Consider the following 26,815-nt stretch of genomic DNA (forward strand, 5'->3'; position numbering starts at 1 on the left):
ACCCACTGTAAGTATTCAAGGGGGGGTAGTAATTGCGGACGAGGGTGAGGTCAGAAGTTCATGCAGAAAAGCGGGCCAGTCCCAAGTTTTTTTTTGGGAATGAAACATTTTTGGCTCACTTTTTGCTTGATGGTATTCTTGAGATTGTCTGGGGTACAGAGGCGGGGCTTGGTTCGTGAAGAGAGGAAAGTTTTTCGAGTTAGGTTCGCTCAATTGTGCATTCATGCTGCCTGAGGGGTCGTTTTCCCTCCAGCTCCGCTCAGCATTTGTATTATGTCGTTGCTCACTCCCACTATACGATTGTATTCTTCAACAGACCATTCCCGATGAAGAGACATGTTACGTTCTCGTAATGCTTTCGCCGCCAACACCGAATCCAAAGGTGTCTCATACCATACTGTCGATTTTATTCTCGTCATTGGCAAATAGATGAAAAACTCGTGAAGGGCATTCACCGGTGCATTCTGCCGCAATAAAGCCTCTGTACAACGAGGCATGTTCCGCTTTGCAAAGTGATGGAGCAAAGTCTCCCCCCACAAATTCCCTACATCTACCACTCTCCGCTTCTTCTCTTCATCAGGAGAGGAAAATACATAAATCTCCAAAAGTCGGGCAACTCGTTCGTCTCCATTCCTGTCATAAATGGATCTCTCGTATGAGTAGTCTGAGCGTGCTAGCATTCCAAAGAAATTAGTGCCTGTACCAACCATAGGTGAGCCGTAAACTCGCTCATCTATATCCGCGCCAGCGGAGAGAAAGAATTCTACGGTGTCGAGTAGCCCATAACTAGCACCTCTCAGGATAGGCGCTGAACCTCTGGAGTCACGATGGTTGACATCTGCGCCATATGAAACGAGAAGCTTCGCACACTCCAAGGAAGATGTCGGATCTTGTGGTAGACAATGAAGGGCCGCTTCGCCCAGATTATTCTCTGCCGATACGCTTGCTCCAGCTGCCAGCAAGACCCTGGTAACCTTTGGGTCGCGTATGAGATGAGCGAGCATGAGTGGTGTATATCTTCTTGATTCGGGATCTGATGGAGTGGTAAGTCTCTCCAGGTCCCCACCTAATGCCTTGATAGCACCCATTACACGATTGAGCTTCTCATCTGAATTATCCCCGCGTCCTCCAAAAGATAAGATGTTGAATGCATTCCCATCTCTTGTCCGCCCTATCGGCTCGCTGCATAGTCGATGCAGCGCGGTGAAGCCTTCTTCGTCAGCGGCATTGATATCAACTTGCTTTGAAAGCGAAAGCAAAACCTCAAAGATGAAAGTATCGTGCTGTGTTGCAGCCAAGTCTAAAGGAGACAAGCCTTGTGTGGGTATTTGTGGGGTCGAAAAGGGCCTCAGATCTGGGGAGTCGAATCTGTCCAGTACTCGAACGCGGTCATCGTGGCTATATGGATCACATCCATCTCGCAAAAACAAATTGGCTCCGCTTTGAATAAGCACTCGTATGGTTTCATGACTGAAGGTTGCGACTGCCCAATGTAGCGGAGTTCCCGTCCGTAGAAGAAATGGGTAGTGAAGGAAAGGTACTGGATGCGAGGCTACCGCGTCGATATCTGCTTCGCACTGAATGAGTCGTCTTGCTACTTCCATCTGGTGTTCTTCGTCGAAGGAAAAGAGCCAGTGAAGACACGTAATCCCAAATCTCGTGCATTTGATGGAAGCGCTAGCTCCATGATCCAATAGCATACTAGTGATATCCCAAGATCCCCGCGCACAAGCCAGATATAACGGGGTCTCTTCATTTTCTGTCATTGAGTCTATCTCGCAATCCTTTTCAGAAGCCAAGTAGCTTCGTAAGTCTTTAGGCGATCCATACGCTGCCAACCAGTGAATTTTCAAGAATCCTTTGTTCCACGACGTCTGGCCAGGATCTGCCAGCATGTCGACAGTGCAGTAGATGAAATTGTATCCACCAGTACTTCGAAAGTGCCCAAGGGCACGCGAAATCGCAACTTGACTGCTAGTCTTTAGATGATTCTTGGCAAGAGTAGAACCGCTAGCAACTGCCCTCTCCAACCACATATCCATATCATCAGTGACTGTTTTAGGGGTCTCTAAGTTAAGAATTCGGTATGCCATCGGCGCAATCGCTTGAGCGGGCTCATACCCATGGAGCGCAGAAGCTACCAAGACATCTAAAGCTGCCTTCTGAGGATCGGTAATCTGCAGTGGTGCAAGAGTCATGAGCTGGTACATGGCGAACAGCATGTCGCCAGGAAGACTTAACGGGTCTTTTTTAAACTGGGAGTAAAGATCGACAACGAAATTTGAGTTGAATATAGGCATCTCCCATGCGAAGGGTCTCTTCCATATTTCAGGAGCTGGAGCTGCACCAATGCCTCTGTTAGGATTTGTCTTCATGAAGTGTCTATGTGCATCGCTGCCAGGATTGTCAGAATGTGGAAGCGACCAGAGATCGATAAGGCTTGACTTACAATTTCTTGTAGCCTTCTGTCATACTTTCAAACAAGTCTTCTAGCTCCCTTGGCCTCTTCCCTGTTTCATCCAGCAGATTGAAAATAATACTTGGAAGAGGCGAGCTGGCATGCAGACCAATGGCGTCTCTTGAATCCTCGATCTGCTTGCAGGCCATCGCCTTTCGATTCTCCTTTTCTGAGCGAGGCGGACATTTGCCAGCATACAAGAGCATGCTCCACACGAGTAACCCAAACGAATAGCTATCACATAAAGGCATGTCCTCTGGTATCAAAACATTCCCAAGTTCGACCTCTGGCGCTTGCCATCCAAACGTACCCCCCAGACGTGCATCTGTCTGCATAGTATCAATAGAAAGTCCAAAGTCAGCCAGCTTTGCTACCATACGATTCTCTCGACGGTACAACAATGTATTTCCTGATTTCAAATCGCCATGAATGAGCTTACAGTCATGCAAAGCATCCAAACCCGCCGCAACATCACGACACATCCAGAACTTCTCTGACAACAAAACGTCTCTCCCCTCGTCTACAAGGTAAGCCCCAAGATCACAGTCTGCCAGTTCCATCACCAGTTCAAACGGGGAATGAAATCCCAAGGAGTCGAATGACCACGCAAACGGATGCGCGATGTTAGGATGTCCCAGCAAAGCCGAGTCCCTCGCAGACAGGACCTCAAGCAACACATGTTCAAGATGCCGAGTAACTCTTGGATCCGCATGATTCAATCTCACATTTGAATCTAGAGGCACTTTAGGTTGTTTTGTTGCAACTACTCTAGTTCGAAAACCATCGTTGGGATCATTCCATGCGTGGGTTTGCTTGTAGACAGCGAACTGACTGCCGCCTCCGAGGAATTTTTTGTCGCCCAGGAGAATGACGGGTCCAGGAAGGCCGCTGCGTTTTAGAATGTTGACGAATGTTGCTAATTTTGTTGTTTGGTTGTTCTGCGATGTAGAAGTTGTGGAGCGAGTGTCCTGGGGCTGTCGAGATGGTCGTATGCTCGAAAAATCGAGAAGTGAAGAGGCATCGTTTGATGCGATACTATATTCTGGGACAATGACTCTGTTGCTCATGATGTTCTCCTATGGATGATAGACTTGTAGCATTGATACTGTAGCATTCGCAATTCAAAGACAACCTTTTCCCTTCGATCACCGCATTAAAAGGAAATATGCCGCGTGGCCATGCAGGAGTCCGCATTCGTTACAAGCTCAATATGCAGTACGACCAACAACAAGGTATCATGGTTCGCCAGTCAGCGCTTCCCGAACCTTAGGCTGACTGAACACCAAAAAGCCCTCTGGGCTATTTTTCTCTGTAGACCGATTTGGATGTCTTCCAGAACACTCGGAATCACTGCTCGGGAGTCGGCTCGGAGACACCAGAACTCCCAAACGAACAGGTTGTCAATCTTCTCTACACATTCTCGTAACTCACGGCGGTCCACAGTCGGAGGTTTATCATAAGGCTCTGGACCCTGATTTTCTTCTCTAGTGACCAGTGAGGCTGGGGTTGGCACGTCGCTGGACACATTCACCGAAGAATATAAGTCCTGTATACCACATGTACCTGCCAACAAATGGCAACTTCGAGCAATAAGATTAACGAGGACTGGGAGAAACACATCAATAGCCAAATAGAATTGTCTGCTCGTTCGAGGAGCTATGTCTATGTCAAAGTCTTGATCGTGTACTGGGAGGAAGGGGATGCAGGATTCAAAAGAGAAGGACGAGAACTGGGCGCAATGTTTGCTGATAAAGAGAAATTCGGTTTTGCTATGGACGAATTTGCTATTCCGAGTTCAGAAAGCCATTTGAATTTGCTCAATTTTATTGCAAGTTCGCTTCTCGAGGTCAGCACCTACGCAAAAGAGCAGCGGGGTACATCTTTGATCATAATACACTATGGTGGGCATGGGGATAGGAATGATGACAAACACAGCGGGGAGCAGAAAAGATCGGTTTGGGCTGCGTAAGTGTCAATTGGCTGAAGATAAAAGTACTCTGGCTTACCATCAAACAGAAAGAGTGAAGGTGAACCCACGCTGGAATGGTTTCGCATTCAGGATAGCATCTTGACGACTGAAACACATATACTGCTTCTCTTTGATTGCTGTTTTGCGGGTCAAGCTGGCCGAGGGAGAGAGCAAACGCCCACTCGAATTGAGCTTCTTGCCGCAGCAGCTATGAGCGTGAAAACCCCGCTGCCAGGGCCACGTTCATTCACTACAGCTCTCATCAGAGTAATCACCGCTGGCCTGGAGAAAGATGGACAAGTAACAGTATCTGACCTCAATCGGCGATTGATGTCTCGGGAGAGTGATCTCTTTGCAACCCCAATTCACGTGAACCTGGGTCAAGACCAAAAATCAATATGTCTGGAGCCACTTCGCCGAAATGCACAACCCAATCTTGACCATGAAGCGAGTGGACCTTCCTTCCAGCTCCTCATCAAAACGAGAGCTCAGCTAGAAAAGTCGGATCTAGATGAGATTGGGCGATGGCTTGGTGAGTATATGCCTTCCACGGTAGCGACTTTGCATGTCGAAAAGGTTCTTCAAACAACGAAATTCATTCAGAGTTTCATTGAAGGAGTTCGCAAAGGTGATGAACCTCTTATAAAAGGATTGAAGGATCCAGCTGTGGTAGACGTTCTGAGTGCATGGGACAGTGCGTTGGCCATCTTGAAAGGGATATTGGTGGAACAGAGAGGCCTTCGTCAACCATATAGAGACACTCCAATAGCTCAAAAGCTGGCCGAGAGACTCCTTGAGAAACTCGATACAGAGAATTCTGATTTCGTGGATCTATTGGAGCAGAAGCTCTTGTACGTCCCCATGTTAGCAGAGGAAGCAATCAACAGTACTGCTGCCACCACGCTCGGAATGGCAGATCAACTACGACTCCGACAAATGATTTGTGCTTCAGAGACATCACCATCTGATGTCGTCTCTGAAGAATCTCCAGGAAAAGAGAATGAGAAAGGCTATGCTATGATGCAGGAATATCGGAAGTATGGTCCATACGTGGATCCGGCTCAGATCCCAGCCTTGACAAACCGAGTATGCCGCTTGGCAGAACTATTGAATGCACCAAAGAGCTCCGACTTTCGTTCGCTAAGATGTACTCAATGGTCTCACAATAATATTGAACATCAATACGTGCTTCATTTCGAGATTCCCAGCATCTACGAGAGTCAGAACAAATCATACCAAACCTTGCAATCAATCATCCAAAAACAAAGAGGATCCACACGACCTTCCCTCGACGAAAGATTCAGAATGGCATTTCTCCTGGCCAAAGCAGTTGGGAAATGGCATTCCGTGGGCTGGTTACATCAAGGCATCAGCAGTCCTAACATCATTTTCTTTAGCTTCAAAGACGGTCTAATAGATTACTCAAGTCCCTTCCTCGGTGGATTTGAATTTGCACGCCCAGATTCCGATCCTTCCGTCGGATATGCAGCAGATGATGTAGCTTTTAACGTCTACCGTCGCCCGGCCAGGCAAGGTGAAACACGAAATGGGCGTCGCAAAATCCATGACATTTATTCTCTGGGCGTTGTCCTTCTTGAAATTGGGCTTTGGCAGAGAGCATCTGTCATTGTGAATACGAAAGAGAATGGAATCGTATCAGCACGGGCGATGGCACAAAAATTACGAATAGCGGCTGCAGAAAGACTTTCTCATTATGCGGGGAGAAGTTATAAGGCTGCCGTGGAAGCATGTCTTAATTCGGACTTCAGCATGGATACGGAATCAGAATTAGCACGCTCTTTCAAGGAGATGGTCCTTGGTAAGCTAGTGAAGGGAATGGCAATTACATAGGTATTTTCAAATATTCTCTTGAATGAAATACTTATAGAACATGAGGAACAGTAGTGACATTGTAATTCAAGCGAATTGAAGGCTGTTCTCATCGAAGGTTCTGCCTTCCTCAACTCTTGCTCCATTATCGAAGCTCAATGTGTACTTTTGAGGCTCTGGCACACTGGCAACCAGGTATGGTCCTTCCAACGACCGACCTCCTGCACTTGAAATATAGACGCTGTCTCCCACGCGGAACTTGTTGCCCTGGGTAGTGGTCAGCATTTGTAGCAAGTATTGATGATCACTAGGTCTTTACAGTAGCGTATTTGGGAATTCGGGGACGCCCTTCGCCATCTTCAAGCTTTGCAGGAGTAGTGGGAGGCTTCAGAGCGTACCAGTCAGCCTTGTTAAGAGCCTGGAGATGAATTGTTGCGGCACTAACATTTTTATTCGCTCCCTCTGCTGGTGGCTGAGCTTTCTCCATCTTCACCACAGGGAAATGGGCAGTGTCAAATGTGGGGACCAAGACGCAGGTTTCGAAAAGCAATACCATCAGCAGGATACCGGAAGCCTGAGTGATCATGTTTTGTGGCGTGGCATATTGGTGCGCACACAATATGTACGTGTATTACGATAAGTGGTCAGTCGGCGATGCAAGCATACCCGAAGAAAGCCTGAGACGCATGTCCCATCCCAGTATCCAGCAAGGGTGAATACTTCCTTGTCAGACGCCCGCAATAGTCAAAGAGCCCCAAAAGTACTCCTCTTTCTTGGTGCAGCCAGCACTCTACCGCTGTTTTGCACAGTGGTGTTCTGTGCAAAGGTGACACGTAGCTTCTAGGATCGGCTCAAATCATGCACCAGATGTCAAGGCGACCCGTTGGAGGAGGAAAATATAGTAAATTACAAGTGGTTGGTGAACAATGCTGCGAGCCTGCAGAAAACCTAGGGTGAACTCGGCATTGTAGCCTCAAGTGGTATTGATTGCATAAATTGGTGTCCAATTATTTGTCAACACGAAAGTAGGTTACAAGTTTCTCGTTTTGAAATACTATGGAGGAGCAAAAACTCCAGATAGGGATTTAGCGAAACAAGTTTTAATCATAAGAGGAGAAAGTCGTGCTGCACCAGCGACTCGCGACGCTTAAGTGAAGCGAAGAATGCACGTTGTAGTGGAAAAGCTCTCTCGGCGTCAGGACCAAGCCTCCATAAGGATGAATAGCTAAGGGAAGGAAAGCATTATACTTTGCAAAATTGTTAAGAGGCTTTGAAACATCTTGTAATGGGCTATTATTGTCAAACAAATTATGCGAGAACGAGTATCGACGAGGGTGGCATCTTATGGTAATCCCCACAGCAATTGCAAAGGCGTGAAAGTCCTCACACATAATGCAGTCGAGGAATTCCGGCCTGGTTACCCTCGGTATACCGCACTTCTCAGCGCACATCCTTCTTTCCACAATTTCCGGCGATTTACTCGGACACGGCTGAGATTGTTGCTCCTGAAACAAGATGAAATTGCTGTGCTTGAAGAGTCATTGGATAAGATAGATTCTGCAGAGGAATGCGAGCTCTTCCTGGGATGCAGGCGTCGAGATGCGAACCCGGCCCGTCAAGAGATTCTGCGACAGTTGAAGTTGTCTCTGGCTGAATATGGTATTGCCTCTCAAGCTTTCAATACTAGGACTACATCTGACCAAGCCCTCAAGACAGTATGGTGGATCAAAATCACCGAAGCTTATCACTCCCAGAATCCAGCCAGAGGGACGTCCAAAATCTAAGGAACTGGATTGAAGGCACCTCTTGTCTTACACGTCAAGAATCGGCTTACCTTGAAGACTGCGACGATCTTATGAACCTGAGTGGGCCGGCAGACAACGCTATCACCCGTATGGAATCAATAGTTGAAGATTCACTGTTTTGGATCGACTTTGCTATTCGCAGAGTAAGTGCTTCGAAGAGTTGCGCACATGACAAATGAGAATGCTAAGCATTACAAGTATCTCCCTTGGAGATGTAAGGCACGCCTCACAAAGGTTCCGCGGGATGGTAATATACTAATTCTTGGTCCATGGCTCCGAAGTATTAGTCGGTCTATCACGACGTGGCTTGCGACATTAATACTGCTTGTCCCAGTTATAGCATTGAATTCTATCGCTAGCTCCGAGGGGAGATTGGCAACAATCGTTCTGTCCTCAGGAATTCTCCTCTCCTCAGTGTCTCTTTTCACGAAGGCTAGCACTATTGACATTTTCATTACCGGTGCGAGGTAAGAACATCCAGTGGGATCCCTGAACGACATAAGCTAACAGTCTACAGCTATGCAGCCGTTCTGGTTATTTTTACGACTTCAGGGACTGCTCAGTCATCGAATAATAACTGCAGCTGCTGAGTAGACGGCAATGACAGATGCCGGAATCAGAGCAAGAGGGGCAGTGTTATTCTGAAAATATAAGAAGACACGGAGGCTGGATATGAAACTCGTTGTGACCATATGTCAGTATACATAATCAGGACATAAACTTAACAGCAATAAAATATACCGAGCTTTGCTTCTCTCGCATTGAGAATTCAACACGATTGGAGATATTTTGTCCTTCGTGACGGTATGGACTGCCTCTTTAGATCGACGAAAAGAGGCAGACAAGAAGCGCTACTCACCTGATGCATGTGGCGGTTCATCCTTCCCTTAATCTTCCCCACAATCGCCCGTTCATGCACGAGCCGGAAGACCTTCCAGTATGTCCCGAGCGTGCTAGCCGACTTAATGCCTGAAAGCCTCCTCCTACCTTTCTGTTACAATAAAACATTGTTGTTATATTGTAATAATAATATATAGATAGATCAAAAGGAAAGAGAGGTGTGGCAGGAGTGGCCAAAGCTTAAATACAGGAGTGTAGTCACGTGAGCCTGCACGTGACTACCAGCATATAGTTGCCATGCAACACTTTCCCCCGGCGTTGATTTAACATCTATTCGAAGAAGACCTTAAGAGTGCAGCGGGAAATAGAGAAATAGACTTGCTTTATTTTACGCTACCGAATACTTTTTTAACCAGCAAGATTTTTCTCTAATTTATAAGTATTAATTAATTAGTATTAATTAATTAGTATTAATTAATTAGTATTAGTTTACTAGTAATATATAATACTATTATATAATATATATAAAGTACTTAATATATAAGTTAATAAAGTAATTAATATTTAAAAGTAAGAAATATAGTATTATAATATTAATATACTTTCTTTAAATTACTAAGCTTAATTAGAACTAGTTTATTAGTCGAGTTATATATATAATACAAAGTTATATATTTATATTTTATTATTTATATTTTATTATTTATATTTTATTATTTATATTTTATTATTTATATTTTATTATTTATATTTATATTTTATTATTTATATTTTATTATTTATATTTTATTATTTATATTTTATTATTTATATTTTATTATTTATATTCTAATATCTTCGAGTTATATAATTATATTATATAACTCTCGAAATATTAGCTATACTAATAATAATATTAAAAGTTCGAATTCAATTTCTTTTAAAATATAAATTTTAATTAATTTTAAATCTAGTTATTCGAATATATAACTTAATAATTATCTTATTATTTTTCTAATAAAAGTCTTAAAGTCTTATAAAGGCATTTTATTAATAGATTTAGAATATTTAAAATATATAAGCTAAATAGGCCTTAAATTACTTCTAATAAATCTTATATATTAATAGACTTTATTTTATTATAGCCTTTTAAATATTATAAGAATTATTTTTAAAAGTATTTATAATAAAATTAATTTTAGAAAAGTATTTATTATATATTTAAAATTAGATTTTAAAAACTACTTTCTTTAAAAGAATATAAAAGTTCTTTATTTTTAAGAGACTATTTATAATATAAGTTAAATATTCGAATTTTAAAGAACTTTCTTTTAATTTAAATATATTTTTAAGATATTATATAATAGCTTTTAATAAATAATATCGAGATTACTTTTAAAGCTTATTATATTAGAAAAAATATAAATTCTAGTATTAAAAGTTAGAATTTGGCCTTTTTTAAAATATAAGTTCTAGTTAATTTTAAAACTAATTATTTAAATATATAATTTAGTAATTATTTTATTATTTTTCTAATAAAGATTTCGAAGTTTCTTAAAAGTATTTTATTAATAGATTTGAAATATTTGAAATATATTAGCTAAATAAGCCTTAAATAATTTCTAATAAATCTTATATAATAATTTTTATTTTATTATAATTTTTTAAATATTATAAGATTCGTTTCTAAAAATATTTATAATAGAATTAATTCTAGAAAAGTATCTATTATAAATTTAAAATTAGATTCTAAAGACTATTATTTAGAAAAATACAAATATTTTCTATTTTTTAAAAGACTTTTTATAATATAAATTAGATATCCGGATTTTAAAAAGCTTTTTTTAATTTAAATATACTTTTAAAATATTATATAATAGTTTCTAATAAATAGTATTAAAATTACTTTTAAAGCTTATTATATTAGAAAAAGAAATAGATTCTAATTCTATTTTAGAAAGCTTTCTAATAAAAATTACAAAAAAAAATAAAATAGATTTATAAATAGAGTTTTTATAAAATATAATAAAATATAAAATAGCTTTAAAGATATTCTTATATTATTCTAATTATTGAATTTATTAATTAATTATATTTATTAATTCTTGCTTTTATTAGAATACTTTAACCTTAATATATAAGTTCTATTTTATAATTTAAATAATATTAATTTAGATATTAATTTCAGTATTTTAATTATTATTAGAATTATTTTCATTATTATGAATTATTTATAAAGGCTTCTAAAGAGCCTTATTAAAAGTATTAGATAAGTCTTTACTATTATTTATATTGAAATTAATTTAGTTAATTTCTTTTATAGAAATAGCTTTAGTAAAGAATTATAGATTTTATAGATTTCGAGATATAATTATTTATTAAACTATTTTTTAAAAAAATAAAGAGATTAGCTTATAAGATATTTATTAATAAATAATAGAATAATAGAATAATTTAGTAAATTATAAAACTATAATATTAAATTTAGTATAAAACTAATTTCTATTTCTTTTATAAAGTCTAAAGAAGCTTTTTCTAAATAGAAAACTCTAATAATATATATATAATTAGTAATTTATAAATCTAATACTTATAATACTAAAGAATTATTAATCTTTCTAATTACTATTTATAATATTCGAGATTTATTATATATTTTTAAGTTATATATAATTTTATATATATTATAAAATAAATTAAGAATATATTCTTTAAATTCTTTAAAATTCTTTTTTAAGCGAAATATTTTAATATATAAATTAAAATAAATACTTAAAATAAAGAAATAATAAAATAATAATAAAATAATAATAAAATAATAATAAAATAATAATAAAATAATAATAAAATAATAATAAAATAATAATAAAATAATAATAAAATATTACAAATATTATAATAGATTTAAACCAAAAATATATATAAGAATTATATAAAATAAAACTTATTTTAATATTTATAGCTATATATATATACTAATTATAAAATATAGTATTAGAATTATTTATTAATATATATATTAATATTATTAATTAAAACTTTATAATATATTAGTAATTATTTAATTTCTAGTATTTTATTAATTTTTATATTCTTGAAATTTCTTTTCTAATATTACTAAATTAGTTTATACTAATATTAAATACTATAAATTAATATAATATATATTAATTAAGCTAATTTGAAAAGTATATATTTATTAAAAAATTATTTAAATTATTTAAAAATTATTTAAAAATTATTTATAAATAATATAAATAATAAATATTTTAAATAAAATAAATAATATAAATAATTATATAAAAGCTATATAGAAATTAATTAATTATAATAAATTAATATATATTTAAATTTAAAAAAAACTGAGGTTTTTATTAAATAGCCTTATATAAACTAAGCTATTTAAATATTAGTTTTTTATAATAAATAAACTAGTTATTATTAAGATTTAATTTATTTATTAAACAGTAAAATAATACTAAATATAAGCTTTTTTTAAAGCTTTATTTAATTAGACTAGCTCAATTATATAAATAGATTATATATATTATTTATAAATAACTTAAATAAAATATAAATATAATAATAGTATTGAATTTTAAATTTAAATAAAATAAAAATAAAAGCTATTATTTTTGATTTATTTATTTAATATATTAAAGAATAAAATATATTTTTATTTAATTTAGTAATAAGATTAAAAATACTAGTTTGGCTTTTAAATTTATAATTAAAATAATTAATAAAAAAATTCTAATAAAAGTATTATTATTAAATATATAAATAAGAAATAAGACTATATTATAATACTATTTATTATTAGATTATAAAGGCTTTATTTTAAGATAAATAAGATTTATTAATATAAAGTCTAAAATTCTAGAAAATAAAATTATAAAACTAAATTATATTTTATAAAATTTAAAGCCAAATATTATTTTAGAACTTTAAATAATATTTATTTTAAAATAATAAGCCTAGCTTATATAAGAGTTTAATTTGCTTATCTAAAAAGTAATTAAAATATTACTATTAATAAATAAGAATAAAAAGAAATATAAATTTTAAAAACATTAAAAAAATATAAAAAGAATAATAAAATAAAAAACATTTTAGGAACTAAAAAGAAATTAGATTAAGAAAATTAAACTCGAATCTCTTAATATAAATCGAAATAATTAAGTTATTAAAGCCTTTTATAATTTCTTTAATTATTTTTAATATAAAAAAATCAGAATTATTTAAAGATTTACTTTTTTATAATAAACTATTTTTATTTATAGAAATTATTTATTATTATATAAAATAATATAAATTAATATAATCTTTTAAAAAAATAACTCAATCTGAAAATACTATTTATATATTACTTATATATTAAATATTTAAAAGCTATATTTAATTTAAAAATAGTAATATATAAGTTATTTAAATTAATTCTTTATATTTTAGTATTATAAAGCTATTAATTCTTAAAATAAAGTTTTTATCTTTTTAGGCTTATTATAAATTTTAATATTAATAATTTAAGTACTAATTATAATTTAATATTTAATAATATTTATAATAAATTAATATTAGAATTTAAATATTCTCAAATATATTTTAGATATAGAACTATTTAATAAATTAAACTATAAAATTATATTTTCTTTATAAATATTAAATTAGAAAATAAAAATAATTATTATTTTATTTTAAAAAATATTAGCTTTAAATAAAGAAATTAATTTTTATTTTATTAATAAAATCTTAATATTTAACTTTTTATTTTTATTAAACTTTTAGTTTTTAATAATAAAAGAATTTATGTTTGAAATTTTATAATATTTAAAAGAAATTCTTAAAAATTTAAATAGTCTTTTTAGTAATAATTTTAATGAAATAAACTAGTATTTAATTATAATATAATAATAGAAAAAGTAAGCTTTAAAGAAGTCTATAATACTATACTTCTATTTAAATAAAAAGAAATAACTTAATATATTTTAATATATTTTAATAATAAATACTTTTTAAAATAATAGAAAGTATTTAAAGAAATTTTCAAGTAATTACAGATTTCTAATTTCTAATAGAAAATATATGAAATTTGTTTTATAAAATATAAAAAAAGTAAACTTAATCTATATCTTTTTAAGTAAATAGACTTTATTTATCTTATATAGTATATTAAATAATTAGATTAGATTAGGTTAATAGCTATTAATCTAATTATAAAATATATTCTATTTATATATTAAGTAGATTAATTATAATTAATTTAATTAATCTAATTAATATATATATAATTCTATATATAATTATACTAGCCTAATCTAGTAATACTTCTATTATTTCTAGCTCTAGTACTATATTAATTAGATATAGTAATATTTAGTAAATAACTCGAAACTAAATTAAAAAAGAGCAAATATAAAAGAATAACTAATTTATTATTATTAAAAGCTAGTATATAGCTACTATTATATAAGCTCTAGCTTAGTTTAACGAGAGCTATCTAATAGATACTTTAGTTATTTAATACTTATTAAATAAATAGTAATTTATTATAATTATTAGTTTACTAGTAATATATAATACTATTATATAAGTTATAGAATACTATTTATATAAGGTTAATAAAGTTATTATTATTTAGAAATAAGAATTATAGTATTATAGTATTAATATATAATTCCTAAATTTATTAAGTCTAAAAGAATCTAGTCTACTAATTGAATTATTAATAGAATATAAAGTTATATAACTATATTTTATATTCTATATCCTATTATTTATATTCTATTATCTATATCCTGTATTCTATATCCCGTATCTCGTAACTATATATATAACTCTTAAAGAAACAATTATATTAATACTAGAAACTCTCTAAAAAACACAAAAAATAGTATCTTTCTCTAATTATATATAAATTCCCTAATCCGGTCTAGTACTAGATTCCCAAATGTTCTATATATCTATATTACTTCTAATAGTTTTAGTTATATATTAAAGGCTATAGCCTTTTATATATAACTTTTATTCCTATAATATTCTCTTATTCTATATATTTATTTTCTATTTTATCTATATTTAATTTATTTCTCTATATCTAATTATATAGTATTTATATTAATTAAATACTTAAAAGTATTTATTAGCTTTAATTTTATTATAGAATTAGCAGAATTCGATTCTCCTTTAATTTATTTAATTTCTATAATCTCTTATTATTTATATATCTAATAGAAGTATATTATATTAATTATTAAATACTTTTTATAAATAGTTCTTAATTTAATAAGGTATTTATATAATAACTTTAAATCTATATAGACTACTAGTAATAATTCTATTTCTAGTATTCTATTAATTATAGAATTCCGAAGCTAAAATACTTCTAGTAATTCTCTTATATTTAGTAGAGAACTAGTAAATAATATTAATATATCTAATTCCGTTTATTAAAACTAGAATATATCTGATTTAAAAGAAAAGATCTCTATTATTTATAAATAAAATATCTATAAAAACAATTAAATATAAGAACTTTTTTACTAGCTTTATAAATCTCAGTTCTCTAATAGTATTTTCAATTTACTATTAAATATATTTATTAAATACTTTTATATTAGTTTCCGAAAGTTTAATAGCTTAAATAGTAATTAATAGAGTATATAAAGCTTTTAGTTAATAGACTAATATAATATATACTTCTCTAGTATATTAGATAATATATTAGTCTTTAATAAAGATATCTTAATAAATAGTACCTCTACTATTTATAGTAATAATATTCTTTATAGAAATAGTTCAGAGGTTTTTATACTAATATTTCTATATAAGAATAATTCTAGTAGTATTTATATAAATAATACCTTTATTAAATTTAAGATTATAATTAATAGTAAGGTATTTATATTTCTTAGCTAAGAATTTAGCTTTATAAAGCTTTAATTACTTTATTTTTATAAAATTATTAGTTCTAATAAATAGAGTATTATTAGTTTAAAAGCTAATAATTCCGAAAGATTACTTATTATAAAAAAGGCAAGAGTTATAAGTTAACTATTCTATAGAAAGCTTATTAATATAATAGAAATAATAAGTTTTAAACTAGTAGTTTCTGGCTTCTAGTATATTATATAATAGTTTTATAATCTTTAGAACCGAATTATTATTCAGATTTAGCTTTTTAGTAAGTTCTTAAAATAAATTAATATAAAAATTATAATTAAATAAAATTATTAATTAGATATAAGCTTATAAGATATCTCGTAAATATAGTTCTATAATATCTATTATTATAATAATAATATTAAGAATAATTCTCTAGCTAATATATTAAATAGTAAGTAATTATATTAATATTATATATTTCTTACTATTATTATAAGTTTAGATAACTAGCCTCAATTTCTTAAACTCTCTTTCTATATTCTTATTCTTAATCTTATTAATAAACCGGAAATTAAAGATATATATTTCCTTTAATACCTAAAATCTAGAAGTAATTTTAAATATACTTTTTTCTAGAAAGCTAGTAACTTTAACTTAATAGAAGTTTTTATATAGATTATTATTCTATAGAAATATTATAATATTCGAATTCTTATAAGGATATCCTCTATTATATTTTAGTAGAATAACAGAAATAGTAGAAGAAATTATATTTATATTACTTTTAGCTTTATTATAAAGTTCGGAAATAAGTTTAGATTTAGAGCTATTAGTAATAACTTTAATATCTCTTATATAAAAGGGCTTTATAGAAATTAATTAGAAAGTAGAATTAGTATATAATTCTCTCTATTAATAGCTACTAGCTTATATAGTCTATTCTAACTACTAGATTAACTAGTATTTTCTTTATATTATATAAGAATATTCGAATTTAAAGAAAGTTTATAGATATTAATAATACTAGAACTATTTCAAATATTTAGAGTATTTATAATCTAGTATCTAGTTTAAAGCTTTTAAATTTCTACTATTACTTTCTTAAATACTATTAATTATTATAATATAATTAGTAATAGAATATTATATTCGGTTATTTAAAGTAAAGTACTATAAACTAAAAAGATTAAAATAATATTATTAGATCTAGTAGAATTATTAATAGCCTTAAAAGCTATTTAAAGTATAATATTCTTATTAATTCTATTAATTTCAGCTATAATAATAAGATAAATATATTAAATTAGGCTATAATAATATTCTATAATTCTAATAAAACTATAAACTTTTATAAAAACAATTTTAATTTTAGTTCCTATAGTATTTATAAGCTAAACGAACTTTTTACTAATAAACTACTTTCTAATATCTATTATAATCTAATTAGAAAAGCCTAAATAAGTATTAATTTAATATTACTTTAAAATATCCCAAATATATAATATACTAATATTTTAAAGCTATTAGCTAGCTTAATATCTAGTACTTTTATTAATAATATAAAGTATAGGCTTATTAGAAATATAGAAAATATTATTAATAATAAAATAGTTAAAGCTAATATTATTTCTTAGATTAAACTTAAATTATTTTAGTAATTATTCGAATTTCTAGTATTATAAATAGTATTTTATAAGATATTTAAAAGCTTTTATATTAATATTATAGCCTATTTATTCTAATATATTTCGAAGTTTACTAATAGATAAATAACTAAAATAATAATATAGATATTATAATTTAATTTTTATAAGAAAATAGAAGTTATAAATAAAGAATTCGGAAATAAAACTTTATAAAATAGTATTTTAAAATAGGAAAAAATATCTAAAATATTATATTATAGATATAAAATATCTATTAGAAATAATAAGATAATTAGTAAGATTATTAAAATAGACTTTTAGTTTATTTATATTAGCTAAACTAAATAGAAATAGAGTTTTTATAAATATAATATAAAATTATATTTATTTAATTAATATTCTTACTATTATAGATCTCATAGAAAATATAGATTTAATACTAAATTAGATATTAATTTAATCTTTAGTAGTTTTATTAAGTTTAATACTATTATTAGTCTATTATAAAGCTTAGAATTAGTTAAAACTAGTAATTAAAAATCTAGAAGATCTAGTATTAATTATAATTCTATAAAAGTAGTAAGTATTATATTTTAATATATTATTAATTATAAATATCTGAATATTTTCTATTTATTTAATAGACTTTAAAGTATAGTTTTTATCTATTATCTAATATATAAGGAAAAAGAATATAAGATTATCTATAAAAGTATTAGTTATAGAAATAGTAAAAGTAGTAGCTATAGAAATAGCTAGAAAGCTTTTAATAGAAATAAAATAAAAACTAGAATAATATTTCTTTTTTTTTTTATCTATTTCTATTAATAAAGCTTTAAAAGTATTATTTATTAGTTTATTTTTATTCTTTTTATTATTCTTTTCTCTTTTAAATTCAGTAATATACTATATATAAGTACTATTAAAGTATTTATTAAAATTACAGGTATTTTAGAATCTAAATTAATAAAGATTTCTATTCTTAAATTAAATTCTTTTAGTTTTTTATTTCTCTAATATATATTTCTATAAATAGTATTTAGGTTTTTTATATATAAAATACAACTTCGAAATATAATTATTATAATTATAAGACTTAAAATAGTTATTATAAGTTCTGAAATTATAATTAAATCTATATTAATAATTTCTAAATAGATAGTAGTTTAAAAGATTTTAAAAATAGTATTTTTAATTAATAAAGAAAATCTAAATATTAATTTATTATTTCTTTTTATAAATAGTAATAGATAATTAAAGCTTATTAATAAACTAGTTGAAATTATTAAAAGAGTTTGAAACTATATATTAGTATACTAATAAACCTTAATAGAAAATAATAGTCTTATTATATAGAAATTTAATAGTTTATAAAGTAGAAATAAGACTATATTATAATTTATATAAATTATTAATTAGTATTTAAATAAGCTTAAATATTGTCTTTTTAGGATCTTTTACTATTATAACTACTAAAGTAATAGTATTTTATTTATCTAAATTTTAATAATAATAACCGGAGCTTTTAAAGAAACTATAAATATTTATATAAACTTTTTTATATATATATTAAAAAAGCTAGTTATTATAAAAGTAATTTTATACTAGTTCCTTTAATATAATAGAAAAAGCTCTTACTAATATCTTTTCTAGAAGCTCTATATATTAGTAAATATTTAAGAAAATAATAAGTTTTTAATTAAAACTACTATTAGTTCTATTATATTTCTATATTTTAGTATATATTTTTATTATTTTTCTAATAAGCTTTTTAGTAATAATAATAGAAATTAATTAAATATTCTTTAGATATAGTAAATCTAATAATAGTAATAAAGATAGAAATAGTAAATAGCTTTAATTTAGAAAAGGTAAATAGATACTTTAATTTAATTAGCTAGTTAATCGAGAATATTTAATTTTCTTTTATTTAATTCTTTCTAAAATAAGATAAATTAATATAATAGATTTCTTTAAAAGATCTATTCTAATTAAACTATCTTTAATAATATTAGCTTTATATTAAATATATATTATTTTCTTTTAAATAATATTAAATAAAAACTATATTATAATAAGATATATATAGTTCTATTTAATATAAATCCTATTATATTAAAAGTATTTTTAAAGAATTTATAGTTTAATATAGCTATATTAACTGAAAGTTATATTACTAAAGTCCTTAAAGTTATCTTTAAATAAATTCTATAGATTCTTATTAGAAGTTCTATATAAGATATATTAATATAGCTTAATATTTAGATATTTCCGAAAATCTGCTTTTATAATATTATTAGTATTAATTCTATTCTTCTATTTCTTAATTAATTCTTTTCTTTTTTTATTATTTATACTAAACTAAGTTTAGTTTCTTTCTAGTATATATATATAGTTTATAATAAGAGATATTTAAAGATAAGATAATTTATAATAGGTTTATAGAAAGAATTTAATAATAAAAGTATTTAAATATCTAATTCAGATATCTAGTTTAGATACTAGATATCTAGTTCAGATATCTAATTAAAATACTAGATATCTAATAGTTAAGATATTAGATATCTAGTAAAGTATTAAAATAAATATTTCGCCTTTAAATATTTTATTTATAATAAGAAATTTAGGAAATAAAATATTATAATTTCAGGAGAATCTAAAGTTTAAAGAACTCGATTTAATAGTAAAATCGAAATAATAGTTAAAGAGCTTTAAGGATATATATAGAATATATATTTTAGAGAAAGAATTTTATAGATATAAATATTATATAAGTAGAAAAGATAGTTTCTAAGAAAATAGTTTTAGAGTTAAAAGAAATTAATTTTAAAAGATAGTAAAAGTTAAATAGATAAATAAATAGTTAAATAGCTAACTATTTATTAATTAGTAAGAGCTAGTATCTTCTTTTTAGGCTATTAAATACTTTTCCAGAATTAATAATAGTTCCTTTCTTTAACTAGAAATAAACTACTTGTTTTAAGCTACTAAATACTTTTCTAACTAGTTAGATCTTTCTCTAATTTATCTATATAATACTATTATATAGTCAGACTACCTAGTTAAAAAACTAGTTATATAAGAAATACTAAAACTTAAATCTAAGCCTCCTTATATATTACTTGCTTTAGAAATACTAAAGCTCTCTACTATTTCCTATATATCCCTTAGCCTTTTATTTAACCTATAATTATATAAATATGAATTCTTCTCTATTATACTTTTATACCGGTTATAGATAATACTTTTTATATAGCGGATTTTCCCTAAATCTTAAAAGAGATCTATATAAGATATATTTATAATATAAGGTCTTTTTATTTTTATATATCCGGACTTATATATTTGGTTACTAACCTTCTTTAGGCTAAATAGACTATAAAGTGCCTCTCTCTTATAGATATTAATCCGAATACTCTTTAATAGATATATATTAGACTATATAGCCTCCTATAGATAAGAATAACTCTCGGCCTTAAAAACGGATTCATTAAACCTATAATAAGCTAAATATAGTCTATAGCTAGCTAGTAGAGGCTATTTTACTACTACTATTTTCTTCTTCTCTTTCTCTTTCTTCTTCTTCTTTTATCTTATCTATTAGCTTTTATTTATAGTTCCGAGATTGGCCTATTTATAATCTTAGTTTAATAAATATTAAATACAAGAATTATAGTATAAGATATTAGATATTAGAGGCAATTACAGATACAAATTAGAAATTTGAGCTCTATTATAAGAAAGAAGATATAGTAGTAAATAAGTTATAGGTGCCTCTATTTTTTATAGGTACTTTTTAAAGGAAATAATTCATAAGCCTATAGCTTTTATTAAAATATAAAAGTATATAATTTTATATTTGCTTTTATATTTATAAGCTATACTAAAGATATATATACTAACCTTTCTTATAGTCTTTACTACTTTCAGATCTATAGAGAGCTATTTTATTACTAGAGACTTTTAGAGCCAGGCTTATAGTAAGTTCTAGCCTTTATCTAGTTATTTTTTTATAATTCAAACTATATAACTAATCTCCTATTATAATACTACTTATAATTTAATTAAGCTATTCTCTATAGCCTTTATAAAATATTTATAGATTATAGTAATTCTTTTATATAAATCTATAAAATAGCCCGGAAGTAATTAGCTAGCTAAATAAGTTATTTTCGGATTCTTTTTAGTCTATAAATATATCTAATTCTTTAGCCTGAGACAGACTATTATTATAAGAATTTTTCTATAACTATAGAACTAGTAGGAATTCTCTTAGATAAGTTTATAAATAAGAGTTAATATAATATTCTTTTTATAGTCTATAAGCCTAGCTATTAAAGTCTATAACTTTACTAAATAGCTATTACTTATATAGTATATATATTACTTTATTATATATTTCTCTTTCTATATAGTAAATACAAGTAGTACTATAGAATAACCTTATAGAATACCTGTTATATCTATTAATAGATCTATTTGAAATAGTAGCCCTTTTACTAGTTCCGTTTATATATCTATAATTATAAAGTATTATCTTTCTTTTATATTTACTAGTTTTTTTAGTAATATATTATAGATACTTTTATTACCTATAAGATTATATTCTTTAATTAGCTCTATTTATATTAAAATAAGATCTATATAGATATATATAATAGGTTAATAGATACTTTTATTTATAAAGATATCTTAGTAACTAATTTAAATTAGTAGTTTATTCTTTTATTTTCTTTTATAGATAGAAATTAATTTATATAATAGTTTTTTTAAGATTTAATAGCTATTATTTATTATTTTAGAAAGCTTATCTTTTTTATTATTTTTATAGCTAATCTATAATAGCTAGAGATTATCTAGAAGCTATATAGCTTATAACCTATAGACTAGCCAGATCTAATTACTTATATATTTTGATTTAAGATTTAAGAGCTTTTTACAGATTTTAAAAATAGTTTTTTTAGACTATATATAAGCTATATTTATATAATCGAGTACTAGAAATAAAGGCTTTTATATTTATATTTATATTTATTTTTATAAGTATTTATAAAGTTTAATATATCTAAATATATAAATAAGATTATATATATTAAACTATTAGATCTATTATAGAATTCTATAAGCAAGTTTCTAGCCTTAGTTATAGGTAATATATCTTATAATTTATATAGAGAGAATTATATATAAGCCTTATATATAGTCTATAAAAAAGCTTATAGTTTATTAGTATATCCTAAAAGATTCCTAAAGGCTTTTATAAACTATACTATAATCTATAAGAATAGTTATCTTAAATACTATTTCTAGAATAATAGATAGATATTTATAGTTTATAAATCCGGTATTTGAGACTAGTAAATTATTTGTAATAATTACTAAATTATTTTATATAACCTGTATTTTTTTAGAAGTTCTATTTATATATTAATATAAAAGTATATATCTCGATTTAAGTAATTAAATATATTTATAAATATATATATAAAAAAGTAGATTATATAATAGTTATAATTATAGCTATAAATAATAAGATTACCCGATATATATATATTTATTATATAAGTCTATATAAGGCTATTTAGTAGCTATTTGAATTTCCTATATATAGGAATTCTCTTTTATTTAGTATTTTATAGTTTATCTTAAAAGAAAATAAATAGTCTATTTTTCGGATAATATCTCTTTTATAACCCTAATTATAAAAACTATAAATATCTATTTAATTTTAATAGCTTTCTTTAAATATAATACTATATATAAAAATAGCTAGTAGTATTTATATTTAGAGTTTCTAGTCTACTTTATATAGGTTCTAAAGACTTATATATAGAAGTACTATTAGTAAAGTAATAATAACTAGATTAGCTATATATATTACTATAACTCTATTTCGGGTAAGTAGTATTACTTATAGCTCTTATTTATAGTTATTTATAGCTTATAGTTCTTTATAAATCTATATTTAGTTAAAGATATCTATTATCTAATATACTAGACTACCTGTATTACTTATAGCTTAATAGAAAATAACTAGAAATAGTACTAGTATTTTAATAAGGCTATTCTATTTATATTTATAGATAATTTATAAATATTATTCTTAATTAGCCTTTACTAGTAGCTAATTACAGATCTATTAGTAATCTAGAACTAATATAAGTATTATTTTTATAATAATTTCTAGTATTAGCTTATTTATAATAGTAGTTTCCTACTTCTGCTTTTTAACCTATATTATAATTATAGCCTCTTTTTATTTATATATAGGCTTACGAACTAGTAATAGTTATTTACAAATTATAGGCTTTTGTTTTTTATCTGAAATTAGACTAGTAAATACTATTTCTTATCTGTATTATATATTTTTAAGAACTAGATATTATTTATAGTTATAATATAAGTCTAGCTTAATTCTAATTAGTAATTATATTTTATAGAAATTATTATAGCTATTAAATCAGATCTATAAATAGCTTACTTCTATTTATAAAAGTCAGGAAATATAAATAAGATATTCTTATATAAAGTATTTTATTATTATTTTTATAGGTAAAAGCAAATAGTTTTTTATATAGTATCTATAAATATTATAGCTCTTTTACTACTAAATAGATATATATTTTACTTCTAGTTTAAAATTCTAATTAAACTTTATAAATTATTTATAAGTTCTATTATAAAATAAAATATCTTTAGATAGATCTTCCGGTTTATAGATCTTATTATCTGAAATAAAATATTAATATAATATAAGTACTATTTTAAAGTTATTTACCGGCTTTTAATAGATTTATAATCTATAGTAAATAATATTCTTTTTAGAGAGATATCTATAATTTTTAGTAAAGACTTTATTTAGATCTTTCTAGTTATACTATATAGTTTATAGGTAGATATTATTATTATATATTTTTAATAATTATTTATTTAGCTATAGTTTAAGTAGCTCTATTTATAGACTAATATATAAGTCTATAAAGGCAAGAATAGTTAGGAATTTATTTATTAGATTAGTAAATTATCTAATAACTTAGATTCTAATAGAATAGTAATAATTTCGGACTATATAAACTAGCTAGTATTAATTATAGATCTAATTAGCTATATTTATTCTCTAGATCTTCTCTTTTAAACTATTATAGATCTATTAATTTTCTATAGATAATATCTCTTAACTATATTAAATACTATAGTTTCGGAACTTAATACCTATATTTTTAAATATTTACTAGATTAATTATAGATATACTAATTAGTAAATTTCTTAAATATAAATAAGTCTTTAGGTAATAACTTATATAAGCTATTTATAAAATAGCTATAAAATATTAATCTCTTTTTCTTACTATTATCTTAGTTTATTCTTAAAATTAGGGCTCCGGTATTACTTTTATAGAACTTATATTTATAAGAAGATTTATATAATAGAATTCAGATAATAGTTATAAGCTTATAAGTATATTATATTGAGATCTACTTACTTAAAAGGAATTTTAATAGCTAGTTATAAGTAATTTTATAGATTAAGCTATCTGTTATAGATATTAGCTTAGAAATTACTTTTTTCCGGAAGTAGTTTCCGGTCTATTTATACTTTATAATAACTATTAATAAATTATAAGATTAATTCTTTTATACTATTAGTTTAAACTTATAAATACCTATATTTACTTATAGGTAGTTTTATATAGAAATTTCCTGTATATTATCTATAAAAGGCTTAAATATCTTTCTACTATATAAGAACCTATCTAGAATATTTAATATAACTTATTCTAAGGTCTTAGCTAATTTACTTTAGTACTTTATCTTTTATAAATGCCTTATAAATACCGGGTAACCTTATAGGTTGGATTAAGGAATTTGAGAATCTGTAATTATCTATATTTATTTATAAGTAATTTATAATTATTATTTCGAATATTTTAGAGTTTAAATAAACCGAGAATACTATACTATTAGATATTAAAAATATATATCTTTTTCAGATAACTCTTTATAGAATTTATAATTTCTTACTTTCTATTTCTGGTATTAAATAATCCGTCTCTTTATTTTCTTCTAGTATTTTTGCCTCTTCTTTATAAAAAGCTACTAGCTCCCTATAAAGCTTAGTAAAATAGTATACTTTCTAAAAGGAAATAAGTAAATAGTAGTAGTAGGCAGTAGTAGTATAGCAGGCTATTTATATATTAGTTATAGTCTATAGTAATCTATAGCAAATATATATATATAAAGATAAGTTACCGGAAGCGGCCCAGTTAACTATATAATTACCAGTAATAATCCGGAGAAGTAAGGAAGGGTTAGTAGAGGCAGGGCTAGTAGAAGTAGTAATAGTAGTAATAGTAGTAGTAATAGTAGTAGTAGTAGTAATAGTAGTAGTAGTACCTAGAAGTATCTGTTAAATTAGTTATAGTCTATAAAATATTATATAAAAGTACTTATAGAAGAAGTAGCAGATACTCTTACTACTATAATAATAGTTAGTATAGCTTCTACTAAAAATACTAGCTATAACTATATATACTATTTATATATCCGACCTACTAGTATAATATATATATCCGGCAGGATAAACTTGGCTAATAAATTAGCTAAGCTCAGCCTCCAGGTTAGCAGGCCGGACGGGATTAGTAGTACGGCCGGACTATAAGATAGGTATACGGCAGGCGGCAAGAAGGGAGAGAGAGGCTATAGTACGGATAAGGCAGGGCAGAAGAGCGGGCAGGGCAGAAGGGGCGGGCAGCGGCGGCGGCAGCAGGCCAGTAGCAAAGTTTACTACTATAGTAGTAGTAATAGTAGTAGTAGCAGCAGTAGTAGCAGATAGTAGAGAAGATATTCTATAGACTATAAGAAGTATTACAGGCCAGAGGCAGGCCTATAGCGGATATAGGAATTAACTTATATAAGTATATATATAAAAGTATTTATTAAAGGAAAGAAGCTTTGGAATTCGAAATTAAAACCTATCTTATTTAGCTTATCTGGAAAAATTTTAGCTTTCAAAAAGTGAATTTTCAAAGTAAATTTAAAGTTAGTAAAGCTAATATCCCTTAAATAAGTACCTAAAGTATCTAATTAATCTCGAATCGAGATTAGGGCAAAATTAAAGACTAGCCCCGAAGCTTATATAGGGCTGCCAGGCTTTAATTTTAGTGAAGCGGCCCAGATCTTATAAATACTAACTAATTAATATTAGTTTACTAGTAATATATAGTACTATTATATAAGTTATAGAATATTATTTATATAAGGTTAGTAAAGTTATTATTATCCAGAAATAAGGATTATAGTATTATAGTATTAATATATAATCCCTAAATCTACTAAGCCTAAAGAAATCTAGTCTACTAGTCGAGTTACTAATAGAATATAAAGTTATATAACTATATTCTTT

At 27.2% G+C, this 26,815-nt stretch overlaps 3 protein-coding genes across 3 annotated transcripts; 2 read left to right on the top strand and 1 right to left on the bottom strand.

Moving 5' to 3' along the window:
* Window positions 1-221: 221 nt before the first annotated feature.
* Window positions 222-3,525, bottom strand: K444DRAFT_623676 (kinase-like protein; the record flags this gene model as incomplete). The annotated part of the gene is made up of 2 exons (XM_024882306.1): window positions 222-2,341; window positions 2,475-3,525. The coding sequence occupies 2 exons, from the start codon at window positions 3,523-3,525 to the stop codon at window positions 222-224; spliced, it is 3,171 nt and encodes a 1,056-aa protein (XP_024744422.1).
* Window positions 3,526-4,031: 506 nt separating this feature from the next.
* K444DRAFT_623677 (uncharacterized protein) lies at window positions 4,032-6,332 on the top strand (the record flags this gene model as incomplete). Its single annotated transcript, XM_024882307.1, has 3 exons — window positions 4,032-4,423; window positions 4,475-6,246; window positions 6,316-6,332. 3 exons carry the CDS (start codon window positions 4,032-4,034, stop codon window positions 6,330-6,332), a joined length of 2,181 nt encoding a protein of 726 aa, XP_024744423.1.
* A 1,235-nt stretch (window positions 6,333-7,567) lies between these two features.
* Window positions 7,568-8,533, top strand: K444DRAFT_515667 (uncharacterized protein; the record flags this gene model as incomplete). The annotated part of the gene is made up of 3 exons (XM_024873618.1): window positions 7,568-7,916; window positions 7,970-8,205; window positions 8,282-8,533. The coding sequence occupies 3 exons, from the start codon at window positions 7,568-7,570 to the stop codon at window positions 8,531-8,533; spliced, it is 837 nt and encodes a 278-aa protein (XP_024744424.1).
* Window positions 8,534-26,815: the final 18,282 nt, after the last annotated feature.

This window comes from Hyaloscypha bicolor (assembly GCF_002865645.1).
Source record: "Hyaloscypha bicolor E unplaced genomic scaffold K444scaffold_10, whole genome shotgun sequence".
Classification (NCBI taxonomy): Eukaryota; Fungi; Ascomycota; class Leotiomycetes; order Helotiales; family Hyaloscyphaceae; genus Hyaloscypha; species Hyaloscypha bicolor.